Here is a 21,032-nt window from a genome sequence, read left to right as displayed (position 1 = left end):
TGGCTGCACTTCACAGAGGGACCATCACTCTCTCCAGTATTCAGGATAGGATACTATTTTCAGGGTAAGGTACACTCAGGGGACTCTTGCACTACCTGCCTGATCCTCCTTGCCTGCCTGGCGGTCACCATTCCCTCTCTGGTTGCACACCCTTAAGCTACAGGGTGAGCACAACCAGAAATGTGCTACCTATGTAGGTCTCAGCCTTGCAGATGCACTGCAGTGACTCCAGTTACTACCCGAAATTTGGGGCTCGAGCTCCTCAGCTGACAACACTTCCTGTATGTGTGACAAAAGACAAGAAGTGACACAAGAAGTGTGTTGGAGTTCCCATATGGAACAGGATGTGCATTCCACAGGACTGATGTTCCCTGCAATGACTTTATTTATTAGACTGACTAAGCTTAACAGAAATAAACTGAAGGTTTACTCAAGATTTAATACTCACCAATCAGCACTTCTCCTTGTGCTGATGACACTTTCCACTTTTTTAACCTTGCTCCCTGACACTCCCGCTCCCTCCACTCTGCTGCTCCACCCCCAAACTCCTTCAGGTCCATGCTCCTCTCCTTCAGGCTCTCTGAATCACTTCTCTGCTCTCCTGTGACATCACTCCTTAATTTTTTTTCTGATTTGTTCTCGCAGTGCTCTCTCACTCTTTTATCGTGCTGTGCTTTCAGGTTTCCCATTGTTCACACAATGCTCTCTCTCTCTCTCTGTCTCTTCCATCGCTCCTTTTACCCAGCTGTGCTCACAGGCCTCCCTTTGTTCTCACAGATGATTGTTGTGCACTGAATGTTCCAGTGCTTAACTAAATGTATACACTGTTAGGGAAGCTTGCTTAATAACTAGCTTCTTGTGTAGACAAGCCTTCTGTCACCTGGTCAGGGTCATATACTATGATTGCTGTTTTCTTTCATTCCTTTTTCCTGCACCATAATGTCACTTTGCAGTGAGGTTGTGTAATATGCAGCAAGCAATTATTATTTTAGAGACTTTTAATGTTCTGTTCTATAACACTGTTTGAATCAATGCAGGCATCTGAATCTTTGTTAAGTGAAAACCTCATGATACTGTAGTATTTTGAAAATATTGTCAATAACCAAGATGACCACTGAAGTGCAGCGAACGTGCCTTCGCGAGACAAATAAATTGGGAACGATTTGGATGGCAGAGAAAAATGAGAATATGTTCATTCATACCTACAATCCCCAGATGTTGATTTCCTGGTCCCATTCTTGCCATTGTGCAATGGTGTTAGTCAAAGCCTAGATGCTTTTCCAGGAGGAGAGAATATCAGGCTTATTCTCTCATACACTTGATAGTTAACTCAAGTGGCAATGGCACAGGCCGGAAGTTGATTACCAACCCTCACTTCATCTCCAGAATGATGCTAACAATTGGAGAAAATAAAATTCAGGCAGCGAATATAAAATACCTTGGAGTAAAAACAGAAAATGCTCCGTTTTTATTTCAGGTTTCCAGCATCGGCGTTATTTTGCTCTTATATAAAATAGTTTGGATCCAGTTTTCTCATTTATATATTCATAATCATCTGTTTAAAATTATAATTTTGGTAAATATCATGTTTATGCTATAATTAGCTTGTTTTATAATACTGTGTACAATTAAAAAGCCAGAGGTTGAAAAGCTGAAGGATACATAATATACAATTGGTTACAAAACATGGCCATCATCTCATAAGTGTTAACTGCTAAAACTATCTATTTTTGTCCTTACTAGACATCAGCTAATATGTTGTTTGAGGCAGTGCTTGTACTGTAATTAAATATTTTTGCTATTTATAGCAATTATGCTTTTTAATGAAGACTTTTTCTACCTTAGATTAAGTACCTTCCAAACTGGGTTAATTGCTGCAACTGTTATACTAAAGGGAAGACTTCCTATAAAAGGGTGCTGATCACTCAAAACTGATGCTGAGTAATCCACTTCAGTATTTGAACCTGCAAAGCATACAGGGATGTTTTGGAATTTAAGTCTTTTTATAATTTAGGATAATGAAAAAAAATTGTCCTACCCACTTTTCTGAAAATAGTGAGCGTGGGGTAATATCTGGTATCTTGCATGAAGACCTATTCTCCATGTATGGATCTAGATAAGGGGTACCAAAAGATGTCCAGCAGAGCCCAGCAGCTATTAGTGGGTTTACCACCCCCATCCCAGAGATACTGAAGCTAGTTACACTATCCTCAACTGCTTTCCCTATGTGATATCAGCTAACTCCGAGTCAATGAGGGAGCTAGAAAGCCTTTTAACCAAATGTATAAATGTTGTGTTCATATTAATCTGAGCATAGTTATTAATGTGTGAAATTACCCTATTATTGCGGGCTAAGGTCCTACACAACATAAACTTTAAAAGTACTTCAGAGGCTGAGAAGTGCTTTGGGAGGTCATGGGGTCAGGTCACAGAAAAATGGAAGTTCTTGTTTTACTTTCTTTTAGGGTGAATATACATTGTGATTTAATCTTTCTAAAATCATGAGGGAAAATATTTTGTTGGTTATGACAACATTTTAGTACAATTATTTTTCACCTTATAATAAAGCATGTTTGCACAATTATGTATGCAATGAAAATCTACAGTTTTATGCTACAGTTATGCTACATTAGAAAGTTTGGATTAACTCCAGAATCAGTCAACATTGGTTTGTCTGTATGATATTACAACCTGCAAAGAACTTAATGACAATTTGACACAGAATAACACGCACAGAATCCCTGCAGGTGCCTGTTGCTTGTCTGCGTTTGATTCTTCTGTGTGGGAATAATGTTGGCTTCACGAATATCTGGCTAGAAATATAATTGTAGGTTATGAGAGTAAGTACAGATAATGATTAAACACTGCATGGAACATGCTGATTCTCAAGTTGCTGGGGAGTTGGAAATATGTGTAATGCCAAGATTTAACAATGTAGGAAGTAAGTTAATTGACTATTTTGGAGTTGTGGTCCATTTAGATTTAGGGAAATGGCAATAAGAAACTGCAGAGATTTTTCCCAGACTATGAGATTGAATAAATTGTGTATGATTCATAAAAGGAATAAACTTGAGGTTGAATGGTTTTTTATCAATCCAATCAGAAGATCTAAATTATAGTACAGGAATATCTCTGTAGTTGGCTTTTCACAGTTGGAGTGAATTTCCTATAAGTCAGAAAAACTGTTGAATAGTGTGGTGATTATAGTGGAGAAACCTCTTTTAATGAGAAACATGGTTCCTATCAATCATTGAGCAGCAACTTATTGGAAAGCCCATCGGCTGAAGCCTTGTAACCTCGTTGCCAATATGTTACTTGTGGGAATGAGTGCTGTATGACAGGAAAACTAGGAAGAAATGGTGAAAGGGAACTGTACATGTTTAGTTGATGGTTAGTCAATTTGATATAAAGGACTGAAATTTTCCACTCCCGCCAGTGGCGGGCATCATGGCAGGTGGGGACATTAAATTTGACACGATGGGAAAAGCCATAGGAAATTAGTTTGGAATTTTGCTCCCCGACTTTGATGACAGGTTAAAGGCGGCTCAGGTTTCCCACTGATCTATGCCCCGATCCACACTTACATTCATTTTCATCTCATGAATGCTCATTAAAAGGTCAACTCAGCCGAATTCCGTCCCCCTCCAAATTAGGTGCCCCTCCATTGGATTATTAGAATGGTTTGTTTCCCAATGGTGCATAAGTGATGTGTACTGGTGAGCTTCACTTCAGCAACTTTGAGGTATGTAGACGCTGCTTCCGCCTACCTTTAACAGTGTCGCTGCGAGATTTCGGGTGCTTGTGTCACAGGCAGCTCCAAGGCTTGACAGGGAAGGCAGGCTTACGGGGGGAAGGGGATGTAAGCGGGATGTGGGTGGGTGTCCGGGGAAGGTGGGGGGGGTGTCTGGGGAATATGTGGTGGGGGGGGGTTGTCCAGGGAAGGTGTGTGTGTTGGAGTGGGGGGGTCCTGGGGAAATTATTGGAGGTTGTCCGGGGAAGGTGGGGATGTGTCCAGGGAAGATGGGAAGGGGCAGTGTCCGGGGAAGGTGGGGAGGCATGTCTGGGGAAGAGGGTGTGTGCCTTAGAGGACCGGGTCATTGGTGTCAGCGGTGGGGTCCTGGGGAGGGAACTCAGGGTGTTGGTGGTAGGAGGGAACAGTCACAGTCAGGGAAGGGAGTGGGTGCAGTAAGGTGGCAGGTCCAGGGTGAGAGTCTGGTAGGTGAAGTCTCATCAGGTGGGTCATGTGGGTAGACAAGACAGGTGGTTAGGATAACAGGAGGGGGCAGGGTCAGAGTGGGCATGGGGGCAGTAGCGGGTGTTGGCTCTGAGGAGGGGAAAGACATGTGGAGGTGGATTGTTATAGTGTCCAGGATAATGGGGGGAGGTTCAAGTGTAACAGAAGGGAGAGTAATGGTGATATCCGGTGGGTCTATGGTGATGGGTGGAAGTTGATGGGTGTCAGGGGAGGGTAGAAGGTGGTGGGGCATGTCTGAAAAGTTATGTGCACCATTTTCTCAAGGCTGTTCTTGACAACACAGTTGCTCTGTCCGTGTAAATCCTCAAATTTGGAGGAGGAACCTTTCGGGCAGGTGGAGTTCAAGGTCAGCACAAGTGGCTGCCGAAAAGGACACCCTAATAATTATGAGGCAACTGGATGTCAGAGATGCTCACTTGTGTTCTCCACTCTATGGTGAAGGCCAAATTGCAGCAGGTTTATTCTCAACTCATGAGTCTCATAACGTCAAGATCCCAGCAAGGTGTGGAGTCGCCATTCATTCTGTGCTATTTGGCATCGGCTGCAGTCAGAGGCAGGGATGAGGGAGGGAGGTGGATGCCTCAAAAGGATAGGTCTGGTGGAGGGCAGCCAACTCATGACTCCAAATCTCCATCCTCCCAGATGAATGGACATGACTGACAAGGAATCATGCGGTTAGTCTTCTATGCTGCCAAGGCAGTGGTCTCTCTATTGGTTTTCAAGGGCGATGGAGACAAGCAGAAAAGTGTCCACGTGAGGCTTCTTGCACATGGCTCTCATCACCCTAGTGTTAGAATCATATCTCTCAAGACTGAAATTTTCTTTCACAAAATGGAAGGATTTGGCATGATCTGGACATGCGGATACTAACCTGGGATTTTTTTTCAAAAGGAGGTCAGAAGTTCACCTTGGAACTGTAAACAAACAGGCCTCTTCCAAGAAATCACCTGACCTACATGGTACTTGAGAAGGAGTTGTTTATTTGTGTTGAAATGCAAAGCCCTTAGTTAATGAAATGCTGGAAGACAATAAGACAATCACATGCGAGAGTGGAAAAAATTTCCCATGCAACCACAGAAGGTGCAACACCTGCCCCTTTACTTCCCCCCTCCTCACCGTCCAAGGGCCCAAACACTCCTTTCAAGTGAAGCAGCATTTCACTTGCACTTCCCTCAATTTAGTCTACTGCATTCGCTGCTCCCAATGCGGTTTCCTCTACATTGGAGAGACCAAATGCAGATTGGGTGACCATTTTGCGGAACACCTTTGGTCTGTCCGCAAGCATGACCCAGACCTCCCTGTCGCTTGCCATTTCAACACTCCACCCTGCTCTCATGCCCACATGTCCGTCCTTAGCATGCTGCAATGTTCCAGTGAAGCTCAACGCAAACTGAAGGAACAGCACCTCATCTTCCGACTAGGCACTTTACAGCCTTCCGGACTGAATATTGAGTTCAACGACTTTAGATCATGAACTCTCCCCTCCATCCCCACCCCCTTTCTGATTCCCCCCTTTTTTCCAATAATTTTTATATATTTTTCTTTTCCCACCTATTTCCTTTATTTTTAAATGTATTTCCATGCATTGTTTTATCTCTACCTCTTAGCCTATTTCGATCCCTTCCCCCCACCCCACCCCCACTAGGGCTATCTGTACCTTGCTCGTCCTGCTAATAAATAGTTGATTAAAAGTGATGGACATGTCCCAACTCATGAGACAGTGTCACATGAGGGGATATGTCAGGAAAATTTTATTTTTGCCCCTTCACCATTTTTAAGTTTGGCGCTGATCTCCCTGAGGCAGCACTTAGCCTCATGGAGATGAGTGCGCGAAAGAGCACACTCCCAGCTGAGGGATTCCCCCCCCACTGCCTGCACAGGGAGCGCATGTAAAATGGCGGCACGCCCCCGATTGGGGGCGCCAATCGGAGGCGTGCCCGCTCCTGCACTTCCCCCCCCCCGACAGGGGGATAATTCTTCCCCATGAAACCATTGTTGATTGTTGTTCACTAATGTCCTTAGCCATCCTTTCCTTACCTAGTCTGGCCTACATGTGACTCCAGACCCGCAGCAATGTGGTTGACTCTTAAATGCCCTCTGACACGGCCTAGCCAGCCACTTGGTTGTAACAAACCGCTACAAAGTCAAAAAAAGGAATGAAACCGGACGGACCACCCGGCATCGACCTAGGCACCAGAAACAACAATGGCAATCTCAGCCCTGTGGACCCTGCAAATTCCTTCTTGTTAACATCTGGGGGCTAGTTTCAAAATTGGGAGAGCTGTCTCACAGACTAGTCAAGCAACAGCTTGACATAGTCATCCTCACGGAATTATACCTTATCATCCATCAACCTTCCTGGGTACATCCTGTCCCACCGGCAGGGCAGGTCCAGCAGAGGTGGTGGCACAGTGGTATACAGTCGGGAGGGAGTTGCCCCATGAGTCCTCAACATCGACTCCGGACCCCATGAAGTCTCACGGCATCAGGTCAAACACGGGCAAGGAAACTGCCCTGCCTCAGCTAACGAATCAGTGCTCCTCCATGTTGAACACCACTTGGAGGAAGCACTGAGGGTGGCAAGGGCACAGAATGTACTCTGGGTTGGGGGGGCAGGGGGGAGGACTTCAATGTCCATTACTAAAAGCGGCTCAGTAGCACCACTAAAGGACATAGCTCCTAGGCTGGGTTTGCAGCAGGTGGTGAGGGAACCAACAAGAGGGAAAAACATACTTGACCTCATCCTCACCAACCTGCGTGCCACAGATGCATCTTTCCATGACGGTATGAGTAGGAGTGACCACCACACAGTGAAAAAGTCCGCCTTCACAATGAGGATACCCGCCATCATGTTGTGTGTGACGACCACCGTGCTAAATGGGATAGATTTCGAACAGATCTAGCAACTCAAGACTGGGCATCCATGACACACTGTGGGCCATCAGCAAAAGAATTATACTCGAACGCAGACAGGGCTAAGCAATCCCACAACCAACGGATCAGACCTAAGTTCTGTAGTCCTGCCAAATCCAGTCGTGAATGGAGGTGGACAATTGAACAACTCACTGGAGGAGGAGGGTCCATAAATACCCTCATCCTCAATGATGGAGGAGACCAGCACATCAGTGCAAAAGATAAGGCTGAAGCATTTGCTACAACCTTCAGCCGTCCTTAGCCAGAAGTGCCGAGTGGATGATCCATCTCAGCCTCCTCCGGAGGTCCCCAGCATCACAGATGCCAGTTTTCAGCCAATTCGATTCACTCCACGTGATACCAAGGAACGGCTGAAGGCACTGGATACTGCGATGCATTCTGGCAATAGTACTGAAGACTTGTGCTCCAGAACTTGCCGTACCCCAAGCCAAGCTGTTCCAGTACAGCTGGCATCTACCCGGCTATGTGGAAAATTGCCCAGGTATGTCCTGTACACAAAAAGCAGGACAAATGCAACCTGGCCAATTATCGCCCCATCAGTCTACTCTCCATCATCAGTAAAGTAATGGAAGGAGTCATCAACAGTGCTATCAAAAAGCATTTGCTGAGCAATAACCTGCTCACTGATGCTCAGTTTGGGTTCCACCAGGGACACTCCGCTCCTGACCTCATTACAGCCTTAGTTCATACATGGACAAAAGATCTGAACTCCCGAGGTGAGGTGAGAGTGACTGCCCTTGACATCAAGGCAGCGTTTGACCAAGTGTGGAAGGAGCTCCAGAAAAACTGAAGTCAATGGGAATCGGGGGAAAGCTCTCTGCTGGTTGGAGTCATGCCTAGCAGAAAGGAAGATGGTTGTGGTTGTTGGAGGTCAGTTATTTCAGCTCCAGGACATCACTGCAGGAGTTCCGCAGGTTAGTGTCCTCGGCCCGAACACCTTAGCTGCTTCATCAATAGCCTTGCATCCATCATGAGGTCAGAAGTGGGAATGTTCGCTGATGATTGCATGATGTTCATGACTCCTCAGACACCGAGACAGTCCATGCCCAAATGCAGCAGGAACTGGACGACATCCAGGCTTGGGCTAACAAGTGGCAAATAACATTCATGCCACACAAGTGTCAGGCAATGACCATCTCCAACAAGAGAGAATCCAACCATCGCCCCCTGATGTTCAATGGCATTACCATCACTGAATCCCCCACTATCAACATCCTGGGTGTTACCATTGACCAGAAACTGAACTGGATTAGCCAGATAAATACTGTGGCTGCAAGAGCAGGTCAGAGGCTAAGAATCATGCGACGAGTAACTCACCCCCTGACTCCCCAAAGCCTGTCCACCATCTACAAGGCACAAGTCAGGAGTGTGATGGAATACTCTCCACTTGCCTGGATGAGTGTAGCTTCCACAACACTGAAGAGGCTTTACACCGTCCAGGACAAAACAGCCCACTTGATTGGCACCACATCCACAAACGTTCACTCCTCCATCACCAATGCACCAGTAGCAGCAGCATGTACCATCTACAAGATGCACTGCAGGAATTCACCAAGGCTTCTTCGACAGCACCTTCCAAACCCACAACCACTACCATCTAGATGGGCAAGAACAGCCAATAGATGGGAATACCACCAACTGAAAGTTCCCCTCCAAGTCATTCACCATCCTGACTTGGAAATATTCACTGTCGCTGGGTCAAAATCCTGGAACTCCCTTCCTAACAGCACTGTGGGTGTACCTACACCACATGGACTACAGCGGTTCCAGAAGGCAGCTCACCACCACCTTCTCATGGGCAACTAGGGATGGGCAATAAATGCTGGCCCAGCCAGCGAAGCCCACATCCTGTGAATTAATTTTTAAAAAATAGTGGCACCTTCACTTCTGAGTCTGGATCGCATTCCTGAGCATTAGCTGCAAATTTGAGCTCCACAGTACCCATAATTTTGGCACTATAGATGCTGTTTTGGTACCAAAATCACATCTGCAACATGTGCACACACTTTCAGCATTGCTCTGCTAAACGTCATCTGGGTGAAGGCATTAACACGGTGTTAGAAGTGTGTGCCATAAGTTTGCTGAATAGACAGATCATGCTCAGGGTCTAATGCTGATTTGATACCAGCTCTGCCCCGTTGTCCTAGCAAATGCCCTCTCTTAAACACAATGCAAAACACGTGTTTGGCAGCAGGAAAGGCCCGCATTCTCCACTCCTTCTTTGCCAAATGAATTCTTTAAGCAAAACCAGGTCAAGTATAATAGAGGGGAAGTGAAGAGGAAAATAAGACTGGCAAAGAGAGAGTGTGAGAATAGAATTCCAGTCAGCATAAAAGAGAACCCAAAAATCTTCTACTGGCATTTAAATAATAAACAGGTAGTACGAGGTGGAGTGGGTCCTATTAGGGGCAAAGGGGATGCTATATGCTTAGAGGCACAGGGCAAGACTAGAATATGCAATGAGTACTTTGTATCAGTGCTTGCTAAGGAAGAGGAAGCAGATAAAATATTGAAAGAAGTGGAGATGGTTGAGGTAATGGATGGGGTAAAAATTGAGAGTAGGAGGTACTGGAAAGGCTGGCGGGTCCAGACGGCTTGCATCCCAGGATGCTAAAGGAAGAGGGATGGAGATAGCAGAAGGGCTTGCCTTAATCTTTTGATTTTTCCTAGATATGGGGGAGGTGCCAGAGGATTGGAGAGTGGCAAATGTAACAACCCTACTCAATAAAAGTTTTAAGGACAGTCCTAGTAACTGCAGGCCAATGAGTTTAACATTAGTGGCGGGTAAAATTTTAGAAACAATCAGGGCACTTGCAGAGGTTTGAGCTAATTGAGGATGCCCGACATGGATTTCTAAAAGGCGTATCATGTTTAACAAATCTAATTGAATTTCTTGATTAAATAACAGAAAAGGTTGATGAAGGAAATGTGATTAATGTTGTCTACATGGATTTTAGGAAAACATTGGACAAAATACCAGATAAAAGGCCAGTTAACAAAACTGTGGTCATGGAATTGGAGAATCCATGTCAAATTGCTTAAAGTTAACTTAAGGACAGAAATCAGAGAGTCAAGATAAAGGTTATTTTAAAGACTGCAGGACGGTTGAAGTGATGTTCTCTGTTTCAGTGGTAGGACCACTGCTTTATTTGATATATGTATAAATGACCTGAATACTGTATTACACATAAGGAAATATTAAGTCAGATAACCAAAAGCTTGGCCAAAGAGCTTTAAGGAGCGTCTTAAAGGAGGAAACCAGGGTAGAATGGTGGAGACAGTATTCCAGAGCTTGGGGCCTAGGCTAATGAAGACCAAGGGTGGAGCAATTAAAATTGGGGATGTTCAAGAGGCCAGAATTAGAGGAGTGTAGATATCTTCAAGGGTTGTGGGCCTGGAGGAGATTACAGATGTATAGAAGGGCAAGGTCATGGACGAATTTGAAAACCAGGATGAGAGATAGATTACAAAACATAAAGACCTGCCCCCTGCTGACTTGGCAGTTTCTATGCTGAATGTATTTTCAGGAAGTCAACTAAGATTTAAGGGATAAAGCCAGTTTGCAAAGTGGCATGATGCAGTCTTACATTAATTCACTGGGGCAGACAGTGCTGCAAGTCACTATCAGCGCAGCCCGCCCAGGTTTTTTCAATGATATCAGTGGCGAACTCCACATGGGCCAACAGCCACTGGCCAGGGCAAACCTGCTCCCAGGGAATTTACGTAATCTGTGCTGCACTGCTACATGAATGAAATTTTCCACCACTGTATGCATGGGCAGAATTTTCCGGTCGGTGGCAGGCCCGACACGCCAACAGATAAAATGACGCACAATAACATCAGGCATGCATCCCAACATCATCGCGCGTCATCACAATATTTCATTCGACGGGCACGCGCCAGAGTCGGCTGCGCACCCGCCAAAATGTAAACAGCCTATTAAGGCCATTAAGAAATCAAAGCCACTTGAGAACACTGCCCGTCCAACCTTAAGGTTGGCGGCAGGCGGAAAGCCCAGGTGGCCTTCGCGTTTTTCAGGAAACATCATCCACGAGCGGGATGAAGTTTCCTGAAGCTTTCGTTAAATAAATAAATACATTTTCATTAATATAAAAACATGTCCCCACTCATATGACACCGTCATACGAGGGGACATGTTTAAATAAATGTTTAACTCATTTCTTTAATTATTTTAATATCCATTCAATCTCCCTGAGACAGCAACGTGGTCCCGACTCTAACTCCTCCCCCTGCCTGCACAGGTAGCACTGAGCGTTACTGGTCGCATATTACGCTGGACGGGCCTTAATTGGCCCGCCCGCATAAAATGGAGGCGTGAAGCTGATCGCGGGCGATGATCGGCTCTGTGCCTGCTCCCGCCCAGCTCACCTGCCATAGGAAAAATCCTGGCCCGTGTTTTTGCTTTCAAAGCAATCTCAAAAAAGTTGAAGAGCTTATTCCTGACACACACAATTACCTTAACTGCTTGAAATAACTTCTCTGACAGTTTTCATGAGTAATTTTCATTTGATCCAGAGGACAGAAAGCGTAAGATTTACAAATAGGAAGTCCAGGCAGATTTCTGAATGCCAACTGATGAGTCTAAGAACATGCATGAACTGAAAGCTTTGGTATATATACATAAGCTGCCAATATGAAAAAATGTGACAGACATTGCTAACAAAGTACTATGTTAGATGAGCTTTATAAATTTCTTCCAAATTTTGTAATTTTGATTACTTTAGTATTTAGTGCTCAAATTAATGGAAAAGCAGGATGGTTGCTGAACATATTTCAGAAAATAGTTTGATTTAGTATCCCTTTTCTTTTATTGACAGATTGAATTAATCTTCATTTGTTGTTTCAGAATAGCCATAGAATTTTTCATTTCCACTTTTGTCATACTTGATCTTTACATTGCAGTAGGCTCAAATTTCATGTGTTAAATAGTGACAAAATCAGCTGCAACAATTTGCATAAAAGGTATGAGACAGGATGTGTGATGTGATGGGCAAGATGCTAGCTGGAACTTTTTAAAATATAGGTAATATATATTAGCAGGTCCTCATTGTGTTGTTCACAGTGAGTCAGCTGTAGAAGTGTTATGCATACATAATGCGTTATCAAGGCCTAAATTAGTCAAATTTTGATCTGATTTTTGCTGGTACTTTAGAGAATGAATTTTGCAGCCATGTGTTTTCCAATGGAAGCTATTAATCAGTAACCCTGCTATTATATTCTTTTACTCATATTCTGAGTTTTTTTTAAGTGTAGGATAAGTTTGAGATAGGTGTATATTTAGGAGAAGTGGCCCTGGTGCTTAGCAGAACTGGCGTGGTGTTCTGGAGTTTATCAGTGTTGCAGTGAAGCTTTATAATGTTGGTAACATCTAGCAATTTCTGTAGCACCCAAGTAGGTACCATTGTGGAGAACAAAAGCCATTTACCCCACTTACCCAGAAGTAAATACTAAAAATCTCTTTGATGCACACCTCTTTTCTTACTCTCTCTTACCCACCCCTCCCCCTCTCCCACCACCCCCTGCAATCAGGAAATGGCATTTCACACAGGGAGATCTAAAAGAACTGGAGAGGGGTGTGGTGGTAGCACAGTACGTGCAGAGAAAAAAAATCTAATAAAATGCATTGGTTCATTAAAGTGATTGAGCAAATCAGTTAATCTCTACTTCTTTATGAAGCAATGCTGTGTTCTCATGAACTAGGATTGATGGCTGCTAAATGTGTTAAAAAAAATCAAAGTACTCAACAAACTAAGAGGTTTGTTTGAACTGAGCCCAAATCCAAATTAGAGCTTCCTAAACAGGCGTTTAACCACTATTAAATCTGCCATACACTGTATTGCATTCAATCAATTATTCTAATTAGCAGGATGCTGAATGGTCAGACTGAGAACATTTACACAAAATCCAAGCTATCTTTATAATAAAATCATAACCGTCTTGGGACATTGATAAATCACTCCACCTCCTGCAGCAACATATCAGTTACTAAAGCAGAGCTTTCCATTACCCTATAAAGAAACCCAGGAAATCAGAAATCCTAGCAGTGGCTAATTAGAAACAAATAGTGCTTTTGGACAACTGCCTAAACTGCTTATTCTCAGTTCTCCTGAAATGCCTTGCCATTATTACACAGCATGAGGATACAGAGATAACATTTGGGAAGAATTTCACTGGAATGATCAACTGGGATAGGGAAGAAATTCATCCCAAAATCCTACTTGTTTTGGATCTTTGGAATTTAATTTAGGGTGGGGAGGGGATGAGGTGGTGGTGGTGGAGGGAAAAATGCAGGATGGAGACAAAAATTCAGAAAGCATTTAGAAAGAATTGCGGGAATTTATGGGCAAAATTGCATAATCAGAACAATGAATTTATGCAGAGATTTTCCAGCATATATGTGCATCAATGTTATTTATAAAGTCAAAAGGTGATGGAATAAGTGTGACAAACAGGAGATCAAATGATGTAGAATGGAAGTGTAAACATAGTCAGGATTTCCCTGTTGCTAGGAGCAGGATGGATCAATGTGTATTGTTTGTTGATAGCATTTTCCATGTGAAACCAAAAATATCCTGGTGATCCTGGAAATATACCTTTAAAGATCCTCTTCCATCAGAAATTACTGTTTACCAAACAAGTTGGTGGTAAATTTACATTTGTCATTACTTTGTTTTAATTTTCTGTGGGTAAATTTGTGCTCATCAAGATCAGGGACATGAGTGTTAGAAAATACAATATTTTAATATTTTACCCTTTCAGGTACCTAGGGCTGGATTTTTCACTTTGAGGCAGGAATCACAAGTCTGTCCATTTCCCAACATCACAAACCTACCTCCTGCCTGGTAGTGCATCCACGCAATTTTCATGGTGTGCTAGTGGGGGTGGGCTGGAATTGGGGCTGCCACCTCCAGAAGCAGGGCTGAGGTGGAAATGGAGGTGGGCAGATTCCAAAGAGGGCAGGTTATAAGGCCCAGTTCCATTCACTGGGGCATTGGCCCAGTTCAGTGAATGAGTGTGAGCCCCCCGGTCCTCACCCCCTCACCCAATGACCATACCCCGCCCCCATGATCCCCATGCCTCCCATATAGTCATCACGTCATAACCAACTCCATAAGCCCCATGCCCCCTCCATACTCCCTCAACCTTATGCTCCCATTCTCCCATATACCCAACCTTATGATCCCAGCTGAAGTTACCCCTGGACAAGCCTGATCTCAGAGTAAAGCCCAGCTTGATAGATCCTAACTTTTATTTGTTTGTTTAGATACGTGGAGAATGGCCACTGAACAGAGCCACAGGAGTCAGCTGATAAACTTTTAACAAAAGAATAAAACATTTATTCAACAAGAAAAGATGAACTATATTACAATACTCCTTCACCCACTATACATTTACAGATATACAGATTTTTAAGGATAACACAAGTTACAAAAGTTATCCTATACTTTAATGTCCACAGTAAGTACACAGTCCGTATACCAATAGGCACCCTGTGGTCAGACACACCACACTGTGAAACCAAGTGACAGATGCCACCTCAACCAGATGCTATGGATCTCTCCTCAACTCCTCCCAGACGCTTGTCACACCCAGAGCCAACCGGTCTCACTGAACTCTGTCTTCTACACGAGGATTTCCAATCTCCTCTCTCCAAGAACTCATTTTGGATCTTCTTCCAAACCACACTTTCTCTCAGATGTCTTCTGCAAGGGTTCACCTCCAGGGTTTTGAACTCTCCTTCCAATGATCCTCTTCCCTGGGTCACCACATGCATTCAAGTTGTTTTCCACGCACTCTCTCTCGCTGACTCAGCCGTCAACAGTACACACTGCTTCACATTCCCGTAGCCAAGAGTTACAGACCTTCAGTTGCCTCTTTGGACCTTCTTGCCTCTTGCAAGCTGTTCCCACTTTAAATCTGCTTCCTGCAGCTCAAAGTTTTAAACCTGAAGCTGGGTACCTTTCTCTCTACCCTATACTCTTAACTTCACTTAACAGGACTTTTTCCAGGTTCCTGTCCTTCCTTTGACTAGAAGGCCTGCTTTGGACTTTCCCTTCTTCCACTCCCTTCGATTTTTGGGTTTTCTTTAGCTTAGAACTGGCTATCTATCTCCTTCTAGGCTGCTCCTGCCTGGCAGCTATCTTCAAAACCTGCTGAACTCCAACAGCTTCCAAATCAAACTGCTGTCTTTCTTCTTCTGCGTGTGTCTATGGGAGGGACCTGCCTCTCTGGCCCCCTGTTGCTAGGCAACAGTCCAATTCTTCTCCCCTGTTTGTTTACCTCAGCTCAAGTTGTAAAACTCTCATTAAAAATGTAAGCACCTTTTTAAAGTGAAACTAAAACTCCATTTGACTTTCTTAACACACAGATATAGAAATATAAATCAAACTTAAACTTTAAAGCTAAAACTCATTCCTAACACCTACAAATACCAATAAAACTTACTTAAACTATCTCTATTTCCTCACCTTCATGCTGTACCACCCAGTAAATACAGAACTCATGAGCTCTATAATAACATTGGGAAATATTTGAGATGCTCATAAAACTGTCAAAACAGACTCATTTAAAAACAACTTCAGAAAAACTATTATCCTATTTTAAAGGTCATAAAATTGCCAAAATAAATGAACAGTCTTTCAAAAACTACTTCATAAAATCATTATGTTCTTAGGAGTTCACTTAACCGTCAATATAAGTAAACTCACAGTCCCATTGATAGCTATGTCACAATCCGTGCTAAGCTGAACTCATCAGTGGGTCTGGAGCTCAGCCTAACCTTCTTAATGACATTCCAATGCATGACTATTTCAACTGAATCTCCAGGGCTGATTACATTAAAGTCTTTGAAATTTTTCAACAAGCTAACAATCATAGAGTTCATCCATCTATTTAATCTTTGAAGCAGGGGAAGAGATGTCTGAGCTATCAATCAGAGAGCTCAGCCATCTGTTCAAACTGTCAATCAATAAAAAGATTAAAGCATGGGGGACAATTTCCAAGTCAAATATGAATTTCAATATTGTTCAGTGCAGAGTAGCACTTTATTCAGTTGATAATCTACATGCATCTGAAGACTTTTCCACTTTCACAATGCTAGTCAATTTAATGGCCACTTACCTTTTCAAAAGAAAACCCTTTCATCAATCACTGCATTAATAACATATTTAACTTATCATATAGCATTACATTATGACATGTGAAGCTGGCAATTTACCTGTCAAAAGATTCTTGATTCCGGAACAGGACTCCCTCAGAGTTCACAACAGCTCTGAGCTGGGGTGAACTATGTCTCCTTCAGAATCTGGCGCAAAAATTGTAGGGGATCTGAAATGCCCATCCCCACAATGAAGCTAGTGAAGTCAGGCCTGCTGTATGTAGGTGTGCGACCCACACCCTTATTCCACATTGTTGAAGATTGCTGGCGACAGGCATAGGGATGAAAATCCCAGAATTGGGTACCGCCCACATTTTGAAAGCCTACCCAACGTGGTTTAACCCTTCTTAGGGATGGGAAAATCTATCCCACAGTCTTAGAATCCACCATTCCCAGGTCAAACACAGACATTTTGCAGTTCCTGCAACAGCTTATCCTCGTAATCTTTCTGGCCTACTTCAAGTGAGCTTTTTGCCTTGGTCAATGCTAACAGCCATACTCATCTCTTGTAGGATCATCAGAGGCACCAGGCAACAGTCTGGGCTAGATTTCAATTCCAATGAAAGGCTAGTACTAATGGTCTGTGGTATTGGGGCTCTTATACACATGGCTGTTATAATTAACATGTTCCATTACAAAGCTGATGGGAGCATAAACTTACCTGCCCAACATTTACAGGAAGCCTTTACTATCTGAAAATTAAGCTGACAAAATTCAATATTCCCCAACAATGGGCAAGGGATCATGATCGACCCATGCTCATTCCTTCCAATTTAAACTTCCAGCTGCCTGCTTATTTACATGTTTGTAGTGTGCAACCAGCATTAACTGTGCTAATGAGTGGCTGCATGTCAGAATAGGGGGTGCCAAATTGTCAGAGGCTAGGCGAGTTCAAGCTAGTCAACACTACTAAAAGTCAGTTTGCATGTCTTAAAGGGCTGGTGCATTTTGACTGGATGTCATTCTAAAATTGAGTTTCACCTGGGAAACAGAACAATGGCACAACGGGGCACAGTGCATACTGCATGGTTCTCTGACACAGCACTGGAGGCCTTGGGGAAGAAGGTGGACAAGAGAGATCCTCTATCCATAGAAGACCAGAAAGACAACTAGACAGACACTGCAAAGGCAGTGGGAGACAATAGCAATCATGATCAATGCTAGAAGCGTTTCTATGAGGACCTGGATGCAATGCTGCAAGAAATTCAATGATCTCACATGAGTGGTAAAGGTCACTGAGTACATCTTCGAATGCCATATTCCACTATCTGCATCATTAGTCTCACAAACTGCTCAATTCACCACACCCTTTCCATTCACCTACCAACAATCTCTAACAATCACAATTCACACCTAAATTTCCTAGCTTCAGCCTGCACTCACATACTTAAAACTGCTGAAAACTTCCACCCAAATCTCAGAGCTTGCACACATTTCCAGCTATTCAGTCATGACAGGCATATTAGCTAAATAGATTGCACCACACTCACTGACATACCTTCCTATCGCTTGTGGAACAAAGTGGCACATAACTTCAGGCAGTAGCAGTTAGATGACAAGGGTATGTACAGCTGTTTGTCCTTAACTCGGTGGATGAGATGGTGCACACCATCATTGCAGTGATCATGACTGAGGCCATAGACAACGATGTGGCTGAAACCATTGAAGATGACACTATGCCCGTACTAATCTTTCTTCTCACATCCCACTTCCCCATTATGCCACAACCTCTTCCCCATTATCCTGCAAGCCACAGATGCTGGAAGCACGCACCTCTCACTTTCCACCAGCTCCATTGACCACAACCCTACCCTTGTGCCTTTCTCCTTTCATACACCTGGCCAGACAATGGCATAAGAGCATGAAGGTCAAGAGAAACAGGACACTGATGATGAAGACATAGCATAGCTTGATCTCATGCTTTCAGCCACCAGCTCAGATGGTGCAAGTATGCATGTACTTTAGAGGGTAGTTTAGAGGTGGGATCTGCATGTGGTGAAACACTAGTCCTACAGTCAGTGCAGGGAAAAAGGTGCCAGGTGCCAGCTCATGAGTTCTGCTGCAGAAGATTCAGTAAAGACTTCTACCAGATATTCACATGGAAATGATTAGCGCATTAGAAAGCCTGCAGTCACTAGACAAGGTGCATGAAGGAGTTCAGCAGCATCATTTCACACAGCCATGTGCAGAGTTTGAAGCCCATAACCTTTTCCAGGGTGGAACAGGTGTATAACTCCATTATCACAGTGGTCTACTCGGTGATATTTTGTGTGACAGTGTGGCTCTTCTTATATGCCTATAAATATATATATATATAAATAAAAACAAAAAACTGCGGATGCTGGAAATCCAAAACAAAAACAGAATTACCTGGAAAAACTCAGCAGGTCTGGCAGCATTGGCGGAGAAGAAAAGAGTTGACGTTTCGAGTCCTCATGACCCTTCAACAGAACTGAGTAATATTAGGAGAGGGGTGAAATATAAGCTGCTTTAAGGTGGGGGGGAGGTGGGTGGTGGGGGGGGGAGGTTAGAGAGAAGTTTGGGGGTGGGGTGGTTGTAGGGACAAGCAAGCAGTGATAGGAGGAGATAAACAAAAGATGTCACAGACAAAGGAACAAAGAGGTGTTGAAGGTGGTGATATTATCTAAACGAATGTGCTAATTAAGAATGGATGGCAGGACACTCAAGGTACAGCTCTAGTGGGGGTGGGGTGGAAAGACTAACAGGGCATTAAAGGTATGGATTTAAAAATAATGGAAATAGGTGGGAAAAGAAAAATCTATATAAATTATTGGAAAAAACAAAAGGGAGGGGGAAGAAATGGAAAGGGGGTGGGGATGGAGGAGGGAGTTCACGATCTAAAGTTGTTGAATTCAATATTCAGTCCGGAAGGCTGTAAAGTGCCTAGTCGGAAGATGAGGTGCTGTTCCTCCAGTTTGCGTTGGGCTTCACTGGCCTAGTCGGAAGATGAGGTGCTGTTCCTCCAGTTTGCGTTGGGCTTTACTGGCCTAGTGGCTTGCTTGTCCCTACAACCACCCCCACCCCCCCACCTCAACTTCTCTACCCCCCCCCCCCGCCTCCCTGCTTAAACCAGCTTATATTTCACCCCTCTCCTAATATTACTCAGTTCTGTTGAAGGGTCAGGAGGGCTCGAAACATCAGCTCGAGCTCGAAAGAGCGCACATCTCCCTAAGGTTAAGTGCTGCCTCAGAGAGATCGCTTACACTTCTGAAAATATTAAAAATAGAAACAAAAAAATTCCCTAATATGTCCCCCTCATGTGACAATGTCAATGACAATGAGTTGGAACATGTTCATAATTTACAGTAAAACTTTATTAAATTTTTTATAACTCTGCATGAAACCTCATCCCGCCGGTGGATGAGGTTTCATATTTTTTTCTATTTACCGCTGGGGCTCCTGGCCTGCCCGCCAACCTTAAGGTTGGACGGCCAGGTCCTTTAATTGTTTAAATGATTATGTCAATGGCCTCAATTGGCTATTGACAGGTCGGCGTGCGCACAGCTGATTTTGCCTTCCTGAAAATTTCAATGGGGCAGGATGACATTGGGGGTTCCCCCTGACATGGTCCCACTTCACTTTATGTGTTGGCGAGCGGACCCCGCCCCCTGCTCGCCAACGGCAAAATTCTGCCCATAGTGATGGAAATACTAGGCAACTGAATTTGGCAGGCAGGATCTTTAAATAATGACCAACATTACTCATCTTTAACCAGATTTGCCATTTTTTGCTTTTTTCCAGTAACAGCTTATACCAAGTTTTCATGAAGAAGAAATTCTAATTTGCAGGCTATGCCGATACAAACCATACATTCCAATATATCCAGACCTGAAATAATACTTAATTCTGTGATTCTACTGTAATTGTGTTGGAGTCATGGTTATAAAAGATTTTAGATTTGAAAAAAAATTTGAAAAGGTGCTTTAAAGCTTTTATATTGATTTTGTTTTGTTCTATATAGGATACAGCTGGACAGGAACGTTACAGGACAATCACCACAGCTTATTACCGTGGTGCTATGGGTTTTATCCTAATGTACGACATCACAAATGAAGAATCCTTCAACGCAGTGCAGGACTGGTGAGTGTAAAGAAAGGTTTCTGTGCTACACTATTTCAGCAAGTGTGTGATTTTCCAATCGGTATCAGGACCTTGACATCAGGCCCACTGGGACTCCCGAACCCACTCACATCCTTATCTGTCAGCCTGTGCAACCTTCCAGGAGTGTGGCTTTCTAATTAGCCACCTCTGCATTTGCTGTACTAATAAGAACTGTGGGTGGGTTTCAGATGCTGCAGGTCCAATCAGAGGGCCAGCAGCAATGTCAGGTCAGCAGCCCTGCCATGGAGGCGCCCTTGGCTGCCTGCATTGGAGAATTAAAGAGGTCTGAAGCTGCTAGGGTCATGGGGTTGGAGGGGAAACCTCCCTACTGGACTATTCATGAACGGGGCTGCAGCCTTTCATCCGCCCAGTCCCTCAATGGGGCTTGGAGCCCCTGGACCCAATGGCTTCCTGGCCTACCACCGGGAGGCCGGCTCAGTTGAGCTGGCAGTCTCCACTCAAGATGGGATCCTAATTGGGGTTGTACTAATTGGCTGCCTGCCTCCATGGAGCCAACCTGCTTTCCCGCCCCCTCCTGTGAAA

At 44.0% G+C, this 21,032-nt stretch overlaps 1 protein-coding gene across 2 annotated transcripts in view; it reads left to right on the top strand.

The window, feature by feature from the left end:
- Positions 1-21,032, top strand: part of rab3c (RAB3C, member RAS oncogene family) — a 255,761-nt gene that overhangs the window by 155,403 nt on the left and 79,326 nt on the right. For both annotated transcript variants that reach the window (XM_078549400.1, XM_078549391.1), the window contains exon 3: positions 20,350-20,468. In XM_078549400.1, the coding sequence (XP_078405526.1) occupies positions 20,350-20,468 (119 nt within the window). The remainder of the gene's footprint in view (positions 1-20,349; positions 20,469-21,032) is intronic.

This window comes from Cetorhinus maximus, chromosome 1 (assembly GCF_964194155.1).
Source record: "Cetorhinus maximus chromosome 1, sCetMax3.hap1.1, whole genome shotgun sequence".
NCBI lineage: Eukaryota > Metazoa > Chordata > Chondrichthyes > Lamniformes > Cetorhinidae > Cetorhinus > Cetorhinus maximus.
Note: the sequence above shows the minus strand (reverse complement) of the source record. Positions and strands in the feature narration are given on the sequence as shown.